Source organism: Watersipora subatra, chromosome 9 (genome assembly GCF_963576615.1).
Source record: "Watersipora subatra chromosome 9, tzWatSuba1.1, whole genome shotgun sequence".
Classification (NCBI taxonomy): Eukaryota; Metazoa; Bryozoa; class Gymnolaemata; order Cheilostomatida; family Watersiporidae; genus Watersipora; species Watersipora subatra.
Genome location: NC_088716.1, coordinates 4,661,215 through 4,681,527, shown reverse-complemented (window position 1 = coordinate 4,681,527; position 20,313 = coordinate 4,661,215). Strand labels below are relative to the sequence as shown.

At 34.7% G+C, this 20,313-nt stretch overlaps 1 protein-coding gene across 1 annotated transcript in view; it reads left to right on the top strand.

The window, feature by feature from the left end:
- Positions 1 to 5,216: 5,216 nt before the first annotated feature.
- Positions 5,217 to 20,313, top strand: part of LOC137404719 (kinesin-like protein unc-104) — a 34,369-nt gene continuing 19,272 nt past the window's right edge. The window contains 16 exon segments of the mRNA XM_068090951.1: positions 5,217 to 5,272; positions 7,595 to 7,734; positions 8,957 to 9,131; positions 9,502 to 9,643; positions 10,169 to 10,289; positions 10,528 to 10,722; positions 11,712 to 11,869; positions 12,488 to 12,566; positions 14,134 to 14,219; positions 16,091 to 16,248; positions 16,385 to 16,561; positions 16,703 to 16,788; positions 17,324 to 17,454; positions 18,311 to 18,597; positions 18,757 to 18,847; positions 18,947 to 19,053. Of these exon segments, the coding sequence (XP_067947052.1) occupies positions 5,217 to 5,272; positions 7,595 to 7,734; positions 8,957 to 9,131; positions 9,502 to 9,643; positions 10,169 to 10,289; positions 10,528 to 10,722; positions 11,712 to 11,869; positions 12,488 to 12,566; positions 14,134 to 14,219; positions 16,091 to 16,248; positions 16,385 to 16,561; positions 16,703 to 16,788; positions 17,324 to 17,454; positions 18,311 to 18,597; positions 18,757 to 18,847; positions 18,947 to 19,053 (2,189 nt within the window).

Sequence of the window (20,313 nt, the reverse complement as noted above, 5' to 3'; positions counted from 1 at the left end):
AGAAGTATGCATGAGTAGATGATTACGCAATTGCAGTGTTCTAAGTTGATAGCAATATTTATGGGTGCTAAACCAGATAAACATATTTTTTGTATTCGGCATCTGAAACAATGTATATTGAATGTAGGCCAAAGAAGACAAATCGATTATTTTTTTAAGAGTTAACTTTAACAATTAAAGGATAGAAAATACCAAATCAACCAACAAAGATATGCTGAACAGAAAATTTAGCAGTATGGGATGATTGACTACAAAAAAACGTTACCTCGGATTGTCTGCAGAAAACTTTTGCAAAGTGTCACTGATGAAGAGTACAACGAAGTTTGTCGAGCAAAACTACACACCGCAAAGTTGAAAGAAATGTCATACCTTATAACTGTGACATGACCAGATATGATGGGAAGTATCAAAGCTCTCCCAGTATCTAGAGAAACTTGAAATTACCCACATCAATGTAGCCAAAAGTTGTCTGAGATGCATAAAGAACACTCCAGGCCATACCCATTCTCACAGTCCCATTGATAGCGTTTTAAGAGGTATTTTGACTCTACTGTGGTTCTGATCAGAATGGTTGTCACAATCTTAATGCTTATGTCATTATAGTCATCAAAATCAGCTCGCGATACCAGAAGCAAGCTAGCTTAGCTCACTCAAATTCGGAAACAGGGTTGGTTAGCCATGACAATTTTTTTGGCACCCCAAACCCATGTTCAAAATACATTGCTGCACGGTACCACTACATAAAACACTACCATTTGTATCAATACGTACATGTAAATAGTGAAGGCAATATTCTGGATGTAATGATTAAGCCACTAGAAAAGATTAAACATACATGTAGCTTTGTGTTTGAACAGCTATGACTTTGCCATTGAGAGGGTGTGTTGAGATCAATTAAATAGATCTGTGTAAATGACCATTCATTTATATACTGCAACTGCGTATGTTGTATTTTGGAATTATCTTACCTTGAGCAATCAGTAGCAATAGTGTGGAAACAATATCTATATACCGGAAGTCAAAAGTTACTGCGTAGACTTATGTAGAATCATGTATGGCATACAATCTTTGTGTAATTTTTTTGTGCACCTGTGTTTCCTGTTTCTTGCCTAGTAACTTTTTTGTTTTTCATTTGCAAATAAAGTCTTTAACTAAATCTATGGCATCTTCTAGCAGTTTAGAACATTCTAGATATGCATCAATGCTGAGGCACATTTTGCTAATACTAATTTTGCGCCGATCAAATAATTCAATTTATGCATTTTTCAGAGCAACACCAAACTTATCATTCAAGTTCTTAGTATGTCCTTATATTTACTGAATATTTAGGAAAGTCTGAGTTCCTAGTAGTAACGGTTTACAAACACATTAATGTCAATGATAGGCTATTAAAACTGGCTGCCAGTTTTAAACAGATACACATGCTACTTACATGTACTTAACAATTACAAGCGCGTTAGTGGACCAAATAATTGAAACGGTTTGTTGTGGAATTTGTCAAAATTTGGCAATTTTCTCTGGTTATAATTATTAAAACTGCAGTAATATCCAAAATATGAAATCATATTTTTTGTATCTGTGTATTCATTCTCTTTTGCTGTTCTGAGAAGGTAATGTCAATAGTTTTCAGTTTTAGATGAAGAAATATTTGAAAGCGTTTAATCTAGCAAGCAATCTTGAGTGAAATATCTTCCTTAAACTGACTTACCAGTTTTCTCTCAAACTTCCCTTTTAACTTGGTTCACATAACTTTGATTTCCGCAAAGATCCATTCTTGTTTGCTAACAAACCAAATGTGGTTTAATAATATTGGAGGGAACTAAGGGTAAATCAACAACATGTGATTTGATAAAGTAAATAGATTTTCTAAATAAACTTCATAAATAAGTTAAATATTTGTATATATTTTGTATATAGATGCTGCAAATGACTACAAACATATTTTGACAAAGTTTGTGTGCGGCTTACAAAGTGTATACAAAGTGTGTGCAGCTTCACTATCAATTAAAGATTAAGCTGATATGAGCTAGCAAAAATATATCTCTAGCTTAGTAAATTATTAAAGTTAGCCAGTATTTAGATACATATATTACTACCGTTTGTAATGTGACTAGCTCAATTAGTCACTGATAACTATCAGTCTGTTGTTTTGCTGATAGTCATAAATTGACTATAGACAGGAAGTAAACAGTCTTTCTTTGTTTAAAACCATGTTGCTGCAAGTAATTATGCTTATTTCAGGATAGAGCTTCTTACATATAACAAACCTTTTCCGAGCAGCTGTGCCTTATAACAGCCCTGATATCGTCTTAACATGATGGACTTTTTTATAATTTATATACTCTTAAATATTTTTGTACTAATAATCTTTATCCTCTGAATTTTTTGAATTGTAACTCACTGTTAGTTAACTTCAAGAAAATTATTTAAACAGGGCTTGTGATGAATATGGGCTCATAACTAAACTTTTTTTGAGCATAAAAAGACAGTCTTTGCTGCACGCTGTATAGGAAACACAATGCATCAGTTCAAGGAGGTTTTATACAACGCTGCCAAATGTATTTGTAAGGGTGAAAACATATTCAAATATAGCATATTAATAAATGATTCAACAATATGAAAGTCAGATTATTAGATCTTTATATGCTAGCTGTACCCAAAATTATTGATTTTCACAATTTACAGTTTTAGAATTTTTGGAGGCAAGTTGTAGCGACTTATTTCTCATAATGTTCAGAGAACTAGAGAGCACTCTGAAATTGAGAAATAAGCGCTCAGTCGCGACATGGTTAAGTGTTTGTTGACTGGTATTAGTCATTTTATCCAGTTTTATGTCCCTTATGCTACATATATCTTATATATATATATATATATATATATATATATATATATATATATATATATATATATATATAACATACCACTTGTTTGGATTGTTGACTTTTTTAATTACAAGCAAGAAATTTCGAACCAATCTCAAACATTGTCCAGAGGTTTTTTGCTCTAAATAAAATTCATACATGTAAAAAAGATGTTATCTCGTTATATATGTCATACACAGTATATTACCAGTAGTATGATAACAATACAAACCCATTAAATAAATGATTATTATCCATAAGAGTTGAACATGTTTAAAACAAAAGACATGATAAAACTATTACTGAAGTTAGTTTTGTGTTTAATCAAACCTCATTGTTGAGAGTTTTGCATTTACTCATGTAACCGCCCGCCAATATTTATTGTTCCTAATTTGAAATGAATAATAAAAACCGCTAAACCTGTTAAAAAATCATGTCCACAGCTGACCAGGCAAAACAGAGTATTCAATGACATTTCCAGTTAGGAAAGCTTTAGAAGCTCATCAAAGCAGTAACTGACATGCGAAAGTACAAAAGAAGACTGTCTCTCTCACACTTCCTTAAAACTCATTGTGGTTGTTATAATAAGCATCAGGAACAAGTATATTTTGTTGATATCAAGTAGTCACCACCAGATGTTAGGCCTATATGATAACTTAGTCTAATTAGGTCCTCTAACAGGTGTGTAACTTTGGGGATTCTAAAAATGAGTTGTTGGTATAAAGGATATGATGTTAGCCACTATAGTATGACAGATGCAATTGTGTAGGTAAATTTGCCTAAATCATGATTTTTATTTTTAAATTACTTTAGTTAATTGTATTTGTGTAAACTAAGTCTTATAGGAAGCAGCTTTACAAGTCTACCGGAATTTTCAAAAAAAAGACAAGCACATATGAAGCTCTAATAAGGGTTTGAATGAGATACAGTGCTTATCAAATTTGAGTCAATATCAACCAAGGGGAAAAACTACTTGTTAATATAAAGAAACAGTAAACTTTCACTCAAATAAGTTGATGATAGGTGACTGGAAAGTGACATCTGACTGACTTCACATATTTGCTTCAAGAATATTATTAATAGTTTTGCTAGTTATTATTTACATTAAGCTAAGAATGCGTAGTAGTCATTCATAGTCATACTAGGGGGTTATTGTTTGTGACTAAGAGACATAAGAAAGAGAACAAAACAGCCTGGTCAAAAGCAAATATTTTAATAGAACTGTGCATATTTACAAAAAGTATGGAGCTCAGCGTATTTCATTTGCTGCATAATATTCGAGAAAGGAAGAAGTTTGCTCGCCTTTGCAATAACATTACAGCTCGTTGTAATCTCTCAGCTGATAGCTTATATTTAGCATGTTGAAGATGTTTAAGCTAACCTTGTTGGCTCTGCTAATCGTTCCTACCAAAGGTATAGTATATCTGTTGAATATTTAATGACTCTAATTGTTGCTTCATCTATTTGTGCAGCTTTGGTTTGTATGAATTGTGATTCACTTGAATAAACTAGTTTTTACATCTCTCTTTTAATACGATTTTAAGAATAACTATAAAATTTTACTTCTTAACCCTGTGGTGCCTGGTGTCCCATATTTGGCACACCAACTTTGAACCAAAACTAAGCCCATCAGCAATGTGAATTGGGCCTTTGTTCTTTGTTGCATGGCTGGGTGGGTCTTCTTTGTCATGGCACTACATTTTATAATGATTGGTCACCATACTAAGGCTCCTTTTCTTTCCTTTCTTTCTCCTCTCTTTTAGTAGGATTTTATGAATAACTATCAAATTTTACTTCTTTAGTTATATTTATTTTTATTGATATTAGGAATGGTATATTTGTTCAAAGAAAAACCAACCGGCCAGAGCAGTGAGCATTTGGCACTGGGTTGATCCTATCCAGACAGCAATGTCTGGATAGCCACGAATGACTTTTCGCATACAGCAAAACGCCAACCAGTGAACTGGTGAACAGTAAACCTCGGTTCTAAATACACTATTGGAAGTATAATAGTGCACAACAGACCTGACCCAGAAGGTAAGTAAAACTTACGAATTTCCAAATAGTGCAAGATTGTGGTTTTGTAATTACGACACATGCTAAAGCCAACCTGTTTGCACAATCGAACCAAGGCTAAATCATAAATAACTCTAATCGAGTTAGTTCTTTTGTATTTTTTACTTACAATAAACTCTAATTGGTTCAGTGCGCCCTACCGGTGAAATTTGAGTTGAATAGGCTCTTTGCAGTCATCATTAAGGAATTGATGCATTTCTCAACTTTTAATTAGCAAAACGATTTGAACCAAAATACATCAATACTATCTTTTGTTGTAGCTTATCTATCTATTTAACCATGCTGGGTGAACAGAAAATGTTCAAAAACTTACTTCTGAAACACTCAGAAGAAAAGTATGTAAAAATGATGTCACTAGTTATCATTGCTATATAGTTGATATCAGATATTACGTTGCAGCGGTACGCAACTATATTCTGTCTGTCTCTTTGCAACTGTAAATTTCATAATCACACTCCCATTGGAACTGACCAGTTTAACCGCAATCAGGTTTTATTGAATTATTAAGTTTTTTTAGGATTTAATTTAGAAACGTCCTAGTAATCAGCCCTACACAAACATCAAAAGCGACCACGAATGTCAGGAAGAAATAACAGTACTTGATAATAAAATCCCCTAAATTTCTTTGCAAGCTTCTCTTTATCACCCTTTTGGATGTCATTCCAAAACAAGTAAATAATAAATTTGGTAGTTCAAAGCTTCAATATTTAACCTGATCACCTAGCCTGCATAAACAAAACTTAGCTTACAAATAAAATATTTAACTGTATTGTTTCGTATATATTTGCATTACGAACAATGACTTAAGTTTGTTGGTGAAAATGGGAAGAACATACATCACAGCCATATAAAAATGTATTTGATTTAATGATTCAGTTTCACATTGAAAGTAAACTCATTGGAAACTCACACAGAACCACTTTGGTTTATGTTTTATGATCTTATATTACTCTTGAGAAATAAACGTACCAGGTAAGATTTGATAGCAATTATGAAATGCTGTTTTTGTGTCATTCAACTGCTTCGCTTGCCGTTTTATTGATAGCTATGAAAAGCATTTTATCAAATAAAAATATTGTGCTTCATTTTTAGTCTTCCCAACCAGTCTCTACTATGGTAAGATGTTGTTGTTGCATATCACCTGCTATGATATGACTGTTGTTGTTGCATCACATCTTTATAGAGTAAGATTTTGGTTGAATCTTCTGCATTGCTTGTACTTTGCATGTTCAGCTGCTCAGTTTGAATTAATTTCCGTAGTTTGACCTGGACATTACATAAAGCCATTAAATAGTGCGAATGATTATATTGGAGTTGTCTTTTTACTTGCCTTCACACTACTGGCAAATAGGAAAGTTTTAAGGGCCAGTCAAAATTGTGAATGATTCAAATACAATGGGTCAGTTGTTCATGAGTAGGAAATGAGATTGTGGTTTTTAAAAGTTATTTATTTGTTTATTTTATTTTGTAAGCGAACACGTCTGGAAGGCAGAGGAATTAGGATAAACAGTCAACAATTAATCACCCATGTTTGATATTTTCAACCACTCGAGGAGTTGTTTACATGTTGTAAATTTCCGTCTTGCTTCTTTGATGTATTTACATCATACACTTGTAAATAGTGTATTGTTCACTAATTACAAGTGTATGATGTGCCTTTGGTTTATGTCATGCTTCATTAGTTTTTTTAGTGCTTCAGCTACTATTTTGTTCTTTGTTATGTTCGGCAGTTGTAAGTGTTACACGATGGTTATTAATGCAGCAAAAACCACATTGTTACCATAAACCTAATGTAAATCTTCACATTATGTGATGAAAAGCAGCATAGTTAGCTCTTTGAACTCTGGCTGTCCTATTCAATGTTTTTCAATATTGACAAACATTGACAAGGACCGCCAGGGACATTGACATTGACAAACAGAAAAAGGAAATGATTTTTCCTTTTTATCAAGGCAAAATTAGAGTTGCAATCCCTTAGAACAGACCGATTCAGTGGTCAGACAACTTCCCTTAACTTGCTAACAAAAATCAACTTCATTACAAAAACATTGCTCAGACTTTTTTGTCAAATGAAGTTGACATTTTTTTAATGAAACTGGCTAAAATTGTATTAAAAACGAAGCCGGAAACTAATAGGTAATAAAGTTTCAGTGACAAAAAGTTAAAATTCAACAGAATCAATAAAAATTCATACTTTAAAACATTCGCTTTAATTTTGTGTTTAGTAATCTAAACTTCTATAAAACGACTTTTAAAATAAATTTTACCTCTGTTTTGAAGGTAAGAACTCTCTATGGTACACACTATACAGTGCCTTGCAACATTACCTTTTTCATTTGTCATACAAGCCATGACTCGGCAATCCATTTTTTAGTAAATAGTAGAAGTTATCTGTGCTGTCCACTCTGGGATACTTCAGTAAATATCTGCTTCTATTATTTAATTAAATAAGTATATCAGTAGTGCAGGTTTGCTTCATAACGACTGTATGTAGCATTTTCCTATTATGTTATACAGAGGAAAGCTCGAGGTCATCATTGATGTGGTGTTTTGCATAAACACTTCAATATGTGCTCACACCTCTAGACCACTTTCCGGATTTAGGTTTATGTTTACTGTTGGGAGAACATTGCCACCAATAATTTTTATTTCATCAGGTATGCGGACAGAGCAAAGCAAAATGTTTGCAAGGTTGTGGTCAGTGAAGATCTGAATGCAAGACTTATCATAGATTTTCAATATGAAGCAAAAAGGTTGAGAGATCTTCTCAAGTTGGAAGGCATTGAAATCGGGTTAGGTAGGTAGGACTTGGTATAGGCCAGGTAGATAGGATCTGGTGATAGCTAGATGTCGGTAGTGTTTGGTAGTGGGTAGGGTTAAGATTCGGCTATGTTGTAGGGTTTGGTGTAAACCAGAGGTAGGTCAGGTTTGTTATTAGCCATGAGCGTAGAAGTAATTATATCGATTGCGCATTCAATCACAATGAGGACATTGCGACCATTTGATTTCCTTATTTTAATATAATTTTCCTTTTGAATCTGTTTCGGTTTGTGTCAATACCTAACTTAGTTATCAGATGTTTTTACCTAATCCCATTTTCCCCATATCCTCTATCACCTGTTTCTCCTGTCACCTTTTCTAATCCTCATCGACTTTTTAATTCTACCTCATGAGTTGCTTTTTCAATTTTATTTAGTTAGAATGAATATGTAGTGAGAAGTGTACTCAGTGTATAAGCTACACAGCTATCATATCATTTAATGCCTATGTTGATTCAGCAATCAGCATGTAGGTAAAAGTGATTTGTCTTCTCATGCCTGATTATATGCGTTACGTTATTAGTGCCTGTAGCGCAGCAGACATGTGCAGGTACATTTTCATACATATATGTATATTTGTTTCAGCTTTTAGGTTAGCAACCCTAGCTTATCAGTTTAATGTGTGATTTGTGCTTTAATATATGTGATCAATGTGTTACTCTAGCCGTGTGGCACTGAAAAAATTTCTCTGATTAGACTTACCTGCCTCATGCGGCTTCGACTTTTCTTTCGTGTTAAAATCAAATGCAATATTCGTTGGAGTTTGAGACTTTGGCTTTTTTATAGTTTTCTGTATTCACAAGTATAAGTTACACAGACGTTGTTATTTGCCCAGTGACATTGTTTATAGCTTGAGTCTGTGTTACAAGCAAAGGATAATTGTTGACACATAAACCAGTGACTAACTCACTCATCACATCTACAGATACATAATCTTAAAGTTTCATAAACCTTCTATGTTTCCTGCTCCTTGTATTAGTACCAGTTTATCTGCTGGTTAACTCTCCGTACAGTATTACCAGTTTATCTAATGGCTAACTAATGCTGGAAAATTAATTGGTGGTAATGACTTGTACATACGTTTCATTACAACGTATTTGGTGATGTGAACACGCAAGGTTTAGGTTAAATGTGATGTATTATGCCATTGGAAGGTTTTTCCAGACAATTGTGTGGTCAGCCCTGTTTGGTTTCCCTCAGGTCTGACTGGCATTCCAAATGCTAAAGAGTTTCGGCGGCGGCGCCATTATTCTACAAACTTGGATGATGAGCTCGATGCCATAGAGAAGCTGAAGATGAATGAGAAGCTGATTGAGGAGTTGAATGAACCCTGGGAAGAGAAGCTTAAAAAGACAGCCATAACCCAACAACAGTGGTAAGGCAACACAGGTCAAAGAGTAAGTTTAGTTGCAACACAAACCTTACCAAGTCCTTTTCTTCTAATAAATAATTACACTAGTGAGCATTCAACTTGCTGAAGCTCATTGGTTATGCTAGTAAGTATCAGGTAATAGATAAAATGCCTTTTTCATAATTTGACTTGAGCAGCAACTGGCTGGATCATCTGTTCGAGTTATTTATCTAGAATAGTCCATGTTCAAAAATTGTGGATAACTTGTTCAACCTTTAGAATGATAGTCTGAGTAACTTTGTATTATCGTAGAACTGGGGTGAACTTGTCTCATATGTATAAACAGATCTCTGATAATCTGAGAATCGTTTATGACATATTATATTATTTGCAGGGAAGAAATACTGAGTGAAATGGGTGTGGCCTTAGGGGAAGATGGCGATACCCTTGGATTATTCTCTCCCTAGAAAACCCCTCACCTTGTGAACCTTTGTGAAGATCCGCTTATGTCAGAATGTCTCCTCTACTATCTGAATGTATGTTTCTACGCTGCTGCATATACGTAGTGATTGGTGCATAGCTGGGGGCTCTAACAGTCTCATGTTTTGATGCTTCACAGGATCGTAAATTGTATGTATGGTCATCCTTAGTTCATAGGTCCATCCATCATAGATAGTTGTGATTAAATTTTTCGGAAAGGTTAAGACATCATTATGCAGACAATTGTCCAACTTGTTATTGCACTCTGTGGTTAGTAAAGATACATAATGCTAAAGTCACAAGTTTTCATGTTTTCTTGTGGAATATTGCAGGTAAGGAAATTTTTTCAGTTTTAGTCTTGAGACCATTATATTATGCTATATGTGACTGATACACTAATCAAAGTTCTGTATAGTTGTATGAACATTTTTTTCATGCACATAACGTTTTGACGACTAACAAACTCCTTTTTCACTGGTAGCTTATTAATGGCTGCCTTTATTGGTCAGTCATCCTCTTTGTCTGACTTATCAGTAACATCGCTGGTCTTCGGTTCATGTTTTGACCGCTTGTTTTTGCAGGGTGGAGACACGGTGGTTGGTAGTGGCGGAAAGAGCCGTACTCCTCACATTGTTCTAAATGGATCTCATATCAATGAGCATCACTGTACATTCAATGTTTCAAAGGAGGGAGAGTCTACAGGTCAATGTAGAGCTAGTTGATTTAGATTCTAACCTGAGGCTTTCCCAGGTGGTCAAAAACTTTGTGTAGTCATGCTCCTATGCTTATTGTCACTTTTCCTCTCAAGTGCCTGTACATCTTTCTAATTTGGTTTCCTCAGGTATCTAGCTTATTAACCATACTACAAAATTGTGGGTGTTTCCTTCGTGTTGCCATTATGTTTATGCAACAATTAACAATTATTTTAACGTTTGCAAAGGAAACGCCCACATAACTCCCGAAGGTGACTTACTAGTGTATATAAATGGCAAAGCTGTGTGATAGAAAACAGAGCTTCGTACCGGCTCTAGAGTTATACCTGGCAAGAACTATGTGTTCAGGTTCAACCATCCTGAGCAAGCTGCCAAGTTGAGGATGGAGGCTATGGCTAAATCTTCTTCATCTGAAATGATGAGTGAGTGCTCTATCTAAATCTTATTGAGTGACTCCCGACCATGAGTAGTTTTTTGGTCAAATATTAGATAGACACATAAAAAGCTTGTCTGTCAATCTTTGATTGACTTGGAGTTTTTAAGGTATTTTTCGCAAGTCTCATCAAAATAGCGTATCAACATTTCGATAAATCGGTAAATTGGTTAACCCATAGCGTTCAAAACTATGTGCAAAAACTTGGTGAAAATTAAACCTAATGACAGTCAGTGTAGCGTAATTATCCCTAATTCATTTGCTATCTATCGATAACATGATTCTTACCAACCTTAAAAATTTGGTAATATGTTTGTGTCAGCAGTCTGTTGCGAAAGACTTTGAAAAGCACTTAGTTTGACCTACCCCTCCAAACAATGTTTCCTGTTATAAAAACCTGTTTATTCTACCTAGACTAAGAAATGATGTGTAACCATTTTACCTTAGTTTATACCCTAAACAGTATATTAAGAGAGATGATAATAGGTAAAGTAAATTGAACTTTTAATAAATGCCATACTACTTGTGAAGAGAGTACGGAATATAGGACATCGAATTAAAATATGTGATCATTGCTATTGCTTGTTTTTTATTTTTACAAAAACAATATTAAGGTAAGACAAATACTTCACCAAGGCACTATGTACAACATAAATACCATCAGTATTTTGTAGGCCACAATAATCATATCACACATGTAATATTTTAATAACAAAGATAACATTAGTTGGGAACCAAGTCTCATCATCAGCTTTTGTCGGCATAATTTTAGGTTGAGCTTCAATTTTTGTGTGGCATTCAAAGGACAAAGGCCTCAATTCATGGTTTGACTCCTGATCGTATCAAAATTTGATATTGGAAAACTTAGCTGGCACCATATGTGCATTTAAGTGTATATTAGATTTTTGAATTTAGTTTCTTATAGACATGAGCTCCATTAATCTTTTTTCTACTATAACACTTTTCTGTATTGCATAGGTGAGTCCATGGTGGACTGGTCATTCGCCCAAGGGGAGTTACTTGAAAAGCAAGGGGTCGACTTGCGCAAAGACATGGAGCAGAAGCTAGCCTCTCTTGAAGAGCAATACAGGAGAGAGAAAGTTGAGGCTGACCTTGTGTTTGAGAAGCAGCGACAGGTAAGAGGCAGCATGGACAAATAGTTGCTTGACTTATTTGTTTGTCTGATTACATGTGGGAAAAAATACATGGCACTGATCATTGTGATAGTCTGTTAAGCCATCCCCAAATTTTATCACAAGTACATGTATGCGCAACAATAGCATGTTTTTATGTATGTGCAAAGGTCTCCCTCAATCTTGTACATTGTCAATCAATGAAATTTTTCTTTGGTTTGAATTCCCATCAGCAACAAATTATCCTTATCGAAATAACTTTTTGTGTGTGATTGTAGCATAATTGTGGTGGACAATCGACTTTTTCATATGATGATGAGCTCATGTTAAGTTTTTTTGTTATCAAATTGGTCACTTTTGTTTTGTGTAAAGTAATGTTATACTATTGTTATTAATGATCTTAACTGTTTTGATTTTTTGAAGTCATAAATGTTTTATGTAGTACTGTCATTAATATTCAAGGTTTCGCCCAATCCTATGCGCAACTTTTAAATCTAAAACAACATTATTGTGTTTTTAGTTGCCACCAGTTTATATTATGCAATATTTTCACACTTTACCACCACAACCATTTTACTCGCTTGTTATATAACTGTTTTACCCAGAGTGTCTTGTTTCTAGGATTATGAGTGTCAAATACGCACTTTGCAAGAACAGGTGGAGAGGCAGAGCACTATCATGACTGAAAGCATTATGTCAGGTGCAGGTATGACATCGAATTCTGCAGACTACTGGTCATCCAATAAAGACTTGTTAGGTGAGTCATACCTATGATGAGATGGTAGCCATTATATAGAAACCCAAGTTTCAACTTTGGCTAATATTGACACGATGAATCGATACTGTTTGTTCTTACAGTGTCGTTTTAGCCATCTTAGAGTTCTCATGAAAAACTCGGGACATAGTTAGTTTTTCTGATTTCTATTTCAACTTAAAATCATGCAAGACAAAGCTTGGTACAAAAACTGGTCTGGTTTGGCTGTTGAGTTTAAAAGTAGAGTTTTTGAGTAAAATAGTCATGGTTATGCCTAGCTGATGTATTCTGGATAACTTGTTTCTACGAATTTACCCATGATTAGTACTTTTGTAGATATACCTGAATAGTTTTGTTTGTCTCGGAGATATACATACACACTGTCACACAATTGCCAAATGTAGTATATGATAGTATGCCACACATAGTTTAGTACAGAAAAGTACGTGACTTCACATCTGTCTCTAACGTCTTTCCTCTGTTGACGCTGCTGAGATTGAATGCTTTAACAAACTTATATTTCACCATTTGGATGTTTCACTAGATTTACCATGTAAAACATTTAACCTGTGGTGAACCTAGGTTCTCACTAGTTGACTAAATTGGATAGACGCCCCATATATATCCACAGTAAGTCTGCATATTGGTGGCCTAGGAGTTTACAACTTCTGATTGGTTTTAAAGTCTCAGTTTTAGGCTTTCTGTTTAATGTCTTGTAAAATAGAAATGCTCCCAATTCCAGAGCAATGAGCTTATAAAAATAAAACTGTTTTTTTTTTATAACTTGACTCACAATAGCTAAGCTACACAACAATAGATGACATGACTCTTGACAATTTCCTCAATCCTGAAAGGGGCCAACGTTTTAAGAATATGGACGTTTTGTGAGTTGGTTTGGAGCTTCACTGTTGTGTGGTGTACTGAGTTGTCAGCTTTACAATGCTGTCCTGCTGTTTGCTAAGCAATAAATTGATATCTTTGTTTACTAAGAATTGCTAGAAATTAGTACCTACTACACCATCATATTGGGTCTGTCACAGCATCTGACAGCTCATGATTACCTAAAGCTGGTTTTACAAGGCACCATGACAGCATAATAACTGTTTCACTGACAGTGTTTAGCTTACTTGTTGGTGAATACCTGTTTCATGGTTGGTTCATCAGAATGTGAATGGTTTTACCACGAGAAAATTGTGTCACTAATTTGTGAGTCTATCCATCATTTCTTTTACGTCAAGTCGTTTGCACATGTCCTCGTTCACAAAAAAGCCGTCATATTTGTAGAAAACAATTGTTTTTCTTTGATTTATTAGCACTTTTAAGTTTTGTTTTGATACTATAATTAAAAAAATTGCAAACAAAAACATCGTCTTCAAATTATCATTGCAAAAACTTTGTGTTTCGAGCGATAAAATTGTCTATAAAGATGGTCGACAACAATAAAATGACGTCACGAAAAAATGAAGGATTGTGCACAATTATGTTGCATCAATGATAAGAACTTTTGTTGTAGACGATGCACCATAGAGTGACAGAGAGTACCAACTAGCCATGTGGGCGTTTAGAAAGTGGAAGTATCACCAATTCACCTCACTAAGAGTACGTTTGCTTCTTTTCAGCCTTTTTGTCTCTGTGCGTCAGCTTTGCTGAGTAGTCTAATATGTCAGCTATTTGTGCTGCCTGCCTGTTTCTTTTCAACAAAAAGTGTCTATTACCTCTCATCCTCGCTATCTCTTCACACTGCACCAGCGACCACCTTTGTACCATTATTGTTCTTTACCATTTCTACAAGCTACAATAATTTCGGTTAAAATTCTTTTTGGAGTTGATGATATTAAAAGATATTTTAGCATACATACTTACTGCATGCAATAGTCCAAATACAGATCCAGCATAAAAAAGATGAAATGCCTTACCACCGTTATTTTATTTTCATACCTCCGCCTGCAGAACTTTTAAATGATTAGGGTAAACTTTGCAGGTGTCACGCTGTTGTCTCTCTCCTTCTCTGCTCCAAGCTCGCGCATGCCAATGCTATGCCTTGCCGTTCATACAAATCACACCCATCTGCCTGTGTTTTTGGGAGAGGATTTCTTTGTTCTTGCTATTTCATATTTCTTGCATTCCAAGATGTTGACACTGTTTTAGTAAAAAATTCATTAATTTTCATGAAATAAAATAAAGATAAAATGCTGCATATCAGTGATTGTTTTTTCTTATTGTAATTTGGCAGCTCACACTTTTCACTGGTCTCTGTACTGGCGAATATTATGTTATCCTAGTGAATGCGGTAGTTTTTGTACATCACAAATTTATCAACAAAGTACTTGTTAGCATTAAACCCACTCTAACCAGCTACTCTCCCTTATTAATCTCTAGTGAGAGTTTTTAGCTGTATTTAACATTGAATATTATTTAGTGAGACCCGAAATTAATCACATTGATTTCCCTAGACGTCAACAACTGTATCAAACTTCTTGACTTTATCACTGAGCTTGCTATCTAACACAACCTTTTTTTTATGTTAGGATTTTTGCATAAGAATTCAGCCGGCTAGAGAGATCAAGGTGATATGCTGGTGTTGTGATTTTGTATTATTGTCCTTACACTTAGCTCCTCGTTCTTGTATGTCCCCTAGTCACCACCCTAGCACACAGACTATTTGAAATACTTATGCACTCAACTAGATAGTTTTCATAGGCAATTACAAACATGGAAATTTGCCATCAGACTTGTCTATTTCAATGGAAAAAGATAACTGTAAGGATTTGTGACAGAACCCATACACATATAGTTTCGGATTTGGCTTGACTTATTAGATCTTATGTAATGTATAAGCATTAATTTTCTCTCTCCCGCTTTCCGTGTGCACTATCATCATTTTGGCTTTTTATTTGTCTGAACTTGTGACAGTATTGGTGCGCTATTCTATGATTTGCTCAATGGTTTTATGCTTGGAATCAGGGCATTGCTGCTTGCGGATGTTTGATAGTGATACGTTTAAATGTCACCCACTGATGTTTATAACTTTTTTTGTGGTTGACAGAATGTACTCTAGGGCAATGCCATTCACCTCAAGGAAGCCAACTCTATCAGCGTAGAGCTGCATAAAAAATGTGAGTAATTTACACACAACTCTGGCATGCTAAGCCTGTCTTCGTGAAAACTATACATTATTAGCTATAACAGCAACATAGTTAGAGCCGCTCTTTCCTAAAAATCCTATCTTAAACCGCTTATCACTAGTTCTGCAAGTTATCATGCATACATTATGTATGAGTTATCTGTACTGTTTATACTGTTGACTGGCAGATATACGAATAAGTAAGTATTGTAGGTGTTTTCATGGAAACTTGTCTATTTTAGTGCGGGCAAGTAGTTTTATTAGGTTTGAAATGCATTTTTATAAGCGCCTACAAAGATGTATTTTTTGTTCATGTTTTTCTAATAAGACTTGGTTCATCCGACAGGTGGAATTCCAGTTTGTTCTTCTCACTGACACCCCATACTCACCCATGCTTCCCGACCTCAACAAAGAACTAAATGTACCAAACAAAACTCTGGTAGCTATAGAAGTGAAGGACAAATGTAATGGCGCTGTAAATTATTGGAGTGTCAATAAATTTTTGTAAGTTATATACGACATTGAGTCAGAGATGCATATTGATATACCTGGTATATAAAATTAAAAGCAAACCCACCATCATATTCAGAAAAATAATACCTACAAATAGTGTCTATATCAGCTTCATGTCTGGTTGTAGGCAGCGACTGGACCATATGAGAGAAATGCTTAAACTGGAGAGTGACCTCAATTCTCATAAAGGGTCTAAGAGTAGTCTGAGCCGGGAGTCTCACGTACCCCACGCTAGTAGCAATGATAGCCTTTTGTGTAATGATCCATTTTATGATAGATTTTCATGGTTTCGACTGGTAGGCAGGTAAGATAATCATTTTAGCGTGGCTGGCTCAGTAGGGTATTGGAAGGCATTTATAAAACAGTGCCAAGTGGAATGCCTCGATTTTATATCTCCATATTGTCTTAGTATGCCCATATAGATATGGCTTTTCCGACATTTTAGGGGTTTTCTCTATATCAGCAACCTGCTCTATGATCTCCCACTCATACAGAAGATCGCCATCGTTAATGAAAAAGCAGATGTACAAGGTCTGTATGATATGTCATGTACAAGTCTACATGTATAGCCTCGGTTACCTTCTATGAACATTTTAAGTTCTGCTTTAAGTGCTTTTCAAGGTTCATTGCTTAGTTTACTTTTAGATTTTTAAATGTTTAGTAGTTTGGGCTTTGAACAAAGATAGACCTTGCTGGTTGGTATTTTCTCAATTGTGCAGCTAATGTATTTAAAAAATGCCACCTGCTCACCAATTGTCGAAACTTTCTAATATAGATTTATTTAATTCGTTGAAATGAAGGTTATGTGATACATGCAAAAGTTTTCATTAAATTCATATTAATGTATCTTACTAGGATGTATTATTACAGCAATATCTTAAGTGAGTTCAGTCAACACGCAATAGGCGAACACAAAGTTAGCTAAATAACTTGGTACCATGCCATGTCTCTTCAGGTGTTAGCAATATGGGTTCACCATCACTAGAGATTTTAAAGAACACTTTTATTAGTTTGTATATTTGCCCTTTTTTGTGCAGCTGCTGAACTTCCTCCTTCCTCTTTGTAGGATACATTCGCATTGCCATTCAGGCAATCACAAATGAAGACGATGTTGAAAAAACTCCAACCAGGCAGTCAACATCATCCACGCTACACTTTGCTGACGGTGATTACTTCCCTTGCGTTTCTAAACATGATGTAAGTTGTTAATTCCCATGTTATCTCAATTTTTTCAGTGTTAGACATCATTGTAACAATAAATTGTTAAGTGTGTCATTTAGTTGTATAATCTTGGCTAGCAGGTGGTTAGAACTTTTAATCGTTATCAGTATGTGCTTGTTTATATTTTTACTTTCAACAATGAAGATAACTTTAGAAAATGGACAATTTTATTCTGACTAGACCGAACTTTCTGCAAAGCATATTTACAGTGACATCTCATTGTTAGTTAATTAAGATTTATCTGTTTTTTGTGAACTTTGAAGATTACTTGCGATTTATAACCTTGATAAGGAGTTAGTTATCATGTGAAGCTGCTAGTAATTTTCCTACCACTACTAACTCACAGTATTATTAGCACAACCCTTGGTCGTATGTTTTGTTAATATTGTAGTTTCTCGACTCCAACAATTTTCAATCAACCAAAATTAGCAGATAATATTAACCTATGGTTGAAACATTTTGGTTTCTGCTTGTTTTGTTTTGGAATTAGTCAGTTATAATGATAGCAAGCTTTGATTTTTGGTTGACCATCTGCTAGAACATGACTAAAAGTATTTTGACCCTATTAATTAGAAAATCCCTTAATTTTTTCACTGTTCTTCTCTTACAACTGATTTCTTTCTTTAGGGCCGATCTCCTCACCGCTCTTCACTCTTCACTTCTGAATTGAGGTGTTCTACTTATCTATCACCTCAAACAGTATGTTTCAAATTAAAGTTTTTCTACATTGACAGTTTTCACATAGCATTTTTAATGGCGTACTTACGCAGCGATCGCAGTAATCATCTCAGGCAGAAATGCGTTTTTAGACTTGGTGCATTTATTTCTTTAGCCTCAACAACCGATTTCAGTCGTAACTCCTAGTAAAGGCAGCAGCACAGACGGTATCAACTCCCGTGTGGTTGAAGGTCAAACACATGACTATCCAAAAATTAACCTAGACTCACAGTCATTGATAGACAAAGCGTTTGAGAACTTGCCACACTCCAGTACACCTGCAGACACTGGTTCTATGACAAATACTGCTCTCGCAGTTGGCTCTATATTCAGATTTCGGCTCACTGTCTTACAGGCATCACAGGTTCCCAGTGACTATGCTGATATATTTTGTCAATTCAAGTGAGTCAAATATTATATGTTTTATTTCTATGTGTGTAGAATGTTCATTAGTTAAATACCAGACAAAGGCAAGTTATTCTATTAAATTATTTGGCCTTATTAGTTTTATGCATCTATCATTGTTAATCAAAAATATATCAACATATTTTCTCTTGACAGCTTTGTTCACCGGCATGATGAGTCCTTTTCAACTGAACCTCTCAAAAACTGTGGCCAGTCTACTTGCTTGGGATTTTACCATATTCAGAACGTATGTTTTTTTAAAACTTTATTCATCGACTTTGAATTTAATGTTAAACTTAACTATCGTTTACACATTAGCTTTGATCACACCACTGTTATTTAACAGTTTACGGTGGAGGTGACGAATGCATCCTTGGATTATGTAAAGAACCGACCGGTTGTGTTTGAAGTGTTTGGTCATCATCAGCAGACGAAGATGAGAAACATAAAAAAGTAGGAACCTATTCATCAATACATTAGCAATGTCACTCATGTGTATCATATTTTTTGATGACATTTTGTTGCTTGTCATTAAATTCTCTAGAAGCCTTAAAAGTCTGGCTCTATTCAAAAGGTTTGTATACAACAAAAAAGTTCATCTGTACTTATCACTTTTCTATTTAATAAATTTTTCTTATCTTATTTGTTTAACAAATGATATAAGAAATTTGATGTAGGTAAGTAATTTACTTTTATGGGAGTTGATCAAGTTTATGTACATTGTGGTAGTAGCAACGATAGCCTATTGGGTTTTGGTTTTTAGCCTTTTATTGTAATGTCTAATAAAATCAAATGTGTGACTGTTGGCACTATTTCATGTACAGCAAACTCAGTTGAATGTTCAAGAATGTCATTAGACTTGTAATAGGAATGTTTGAATAGTCAATTTCCTTTCAAAGATAATCAAATAAATGAAAATGAAGAATGAACTGAGCGGGTTAGAGCAAGGCCTGATTGTATTCGTTTAGACCTGTGCAGGCTAGTTTAAACAGGTTTTGGTTAGAATAGGCTAGTTTAGACTGGTTTAGGCTAGAATAGGCTAGTTTAGACTGGTTTAGGCTAGAATAGGCTAGTTTAAACTGCTATTAAATGCTATTGATTAGTCATCTATTCAATGGCGTAATAGCGGTAAAAGCATAACTCTGTCGGACGATTGTTAATAGCTATCTTCCAATCATCTTTCACTTTGTGTTTTCCGCAATGTAAACCAGGCAAGGTTTGATTGTCATAAAACTTGCTAATGAGGTGCCAATATACAGTGATTTTATTTTATAATACACACTGTATCTAGTTAATCCACGGATATAAGATATGGTTATATACAATGATGCCCTAGTACAAGGGTCAGAAACCTTTGTGACTGAGAGAGCCAATAAACCCCACATGTTTCAAAATTTAATTCTAGGAGAGCCGTATGAATATTTTGAATCTCGAAAACATAAAAATTGAAAAGCAAGACCAACAAACTTAGTATGTTCGAGCAATTTTAGATTATAAGAAAACTGGATTTATTTTGAACAACTATGTTTAAATAGCAATTTTTTCTTTTAGCTGTCTTTTGGTTTGAAGAGTTTACCTTTTGATCTAAAAATGACTTGTGCGGTCTCTGTGCGGCCTGCACAGAGCAAAGTACAGAAAGCACTAGAAACTATCTGCTGAGCGCGCCACATCAAAAAGTTGTAAATGAAAATATATTTCTATAAAATGGACATC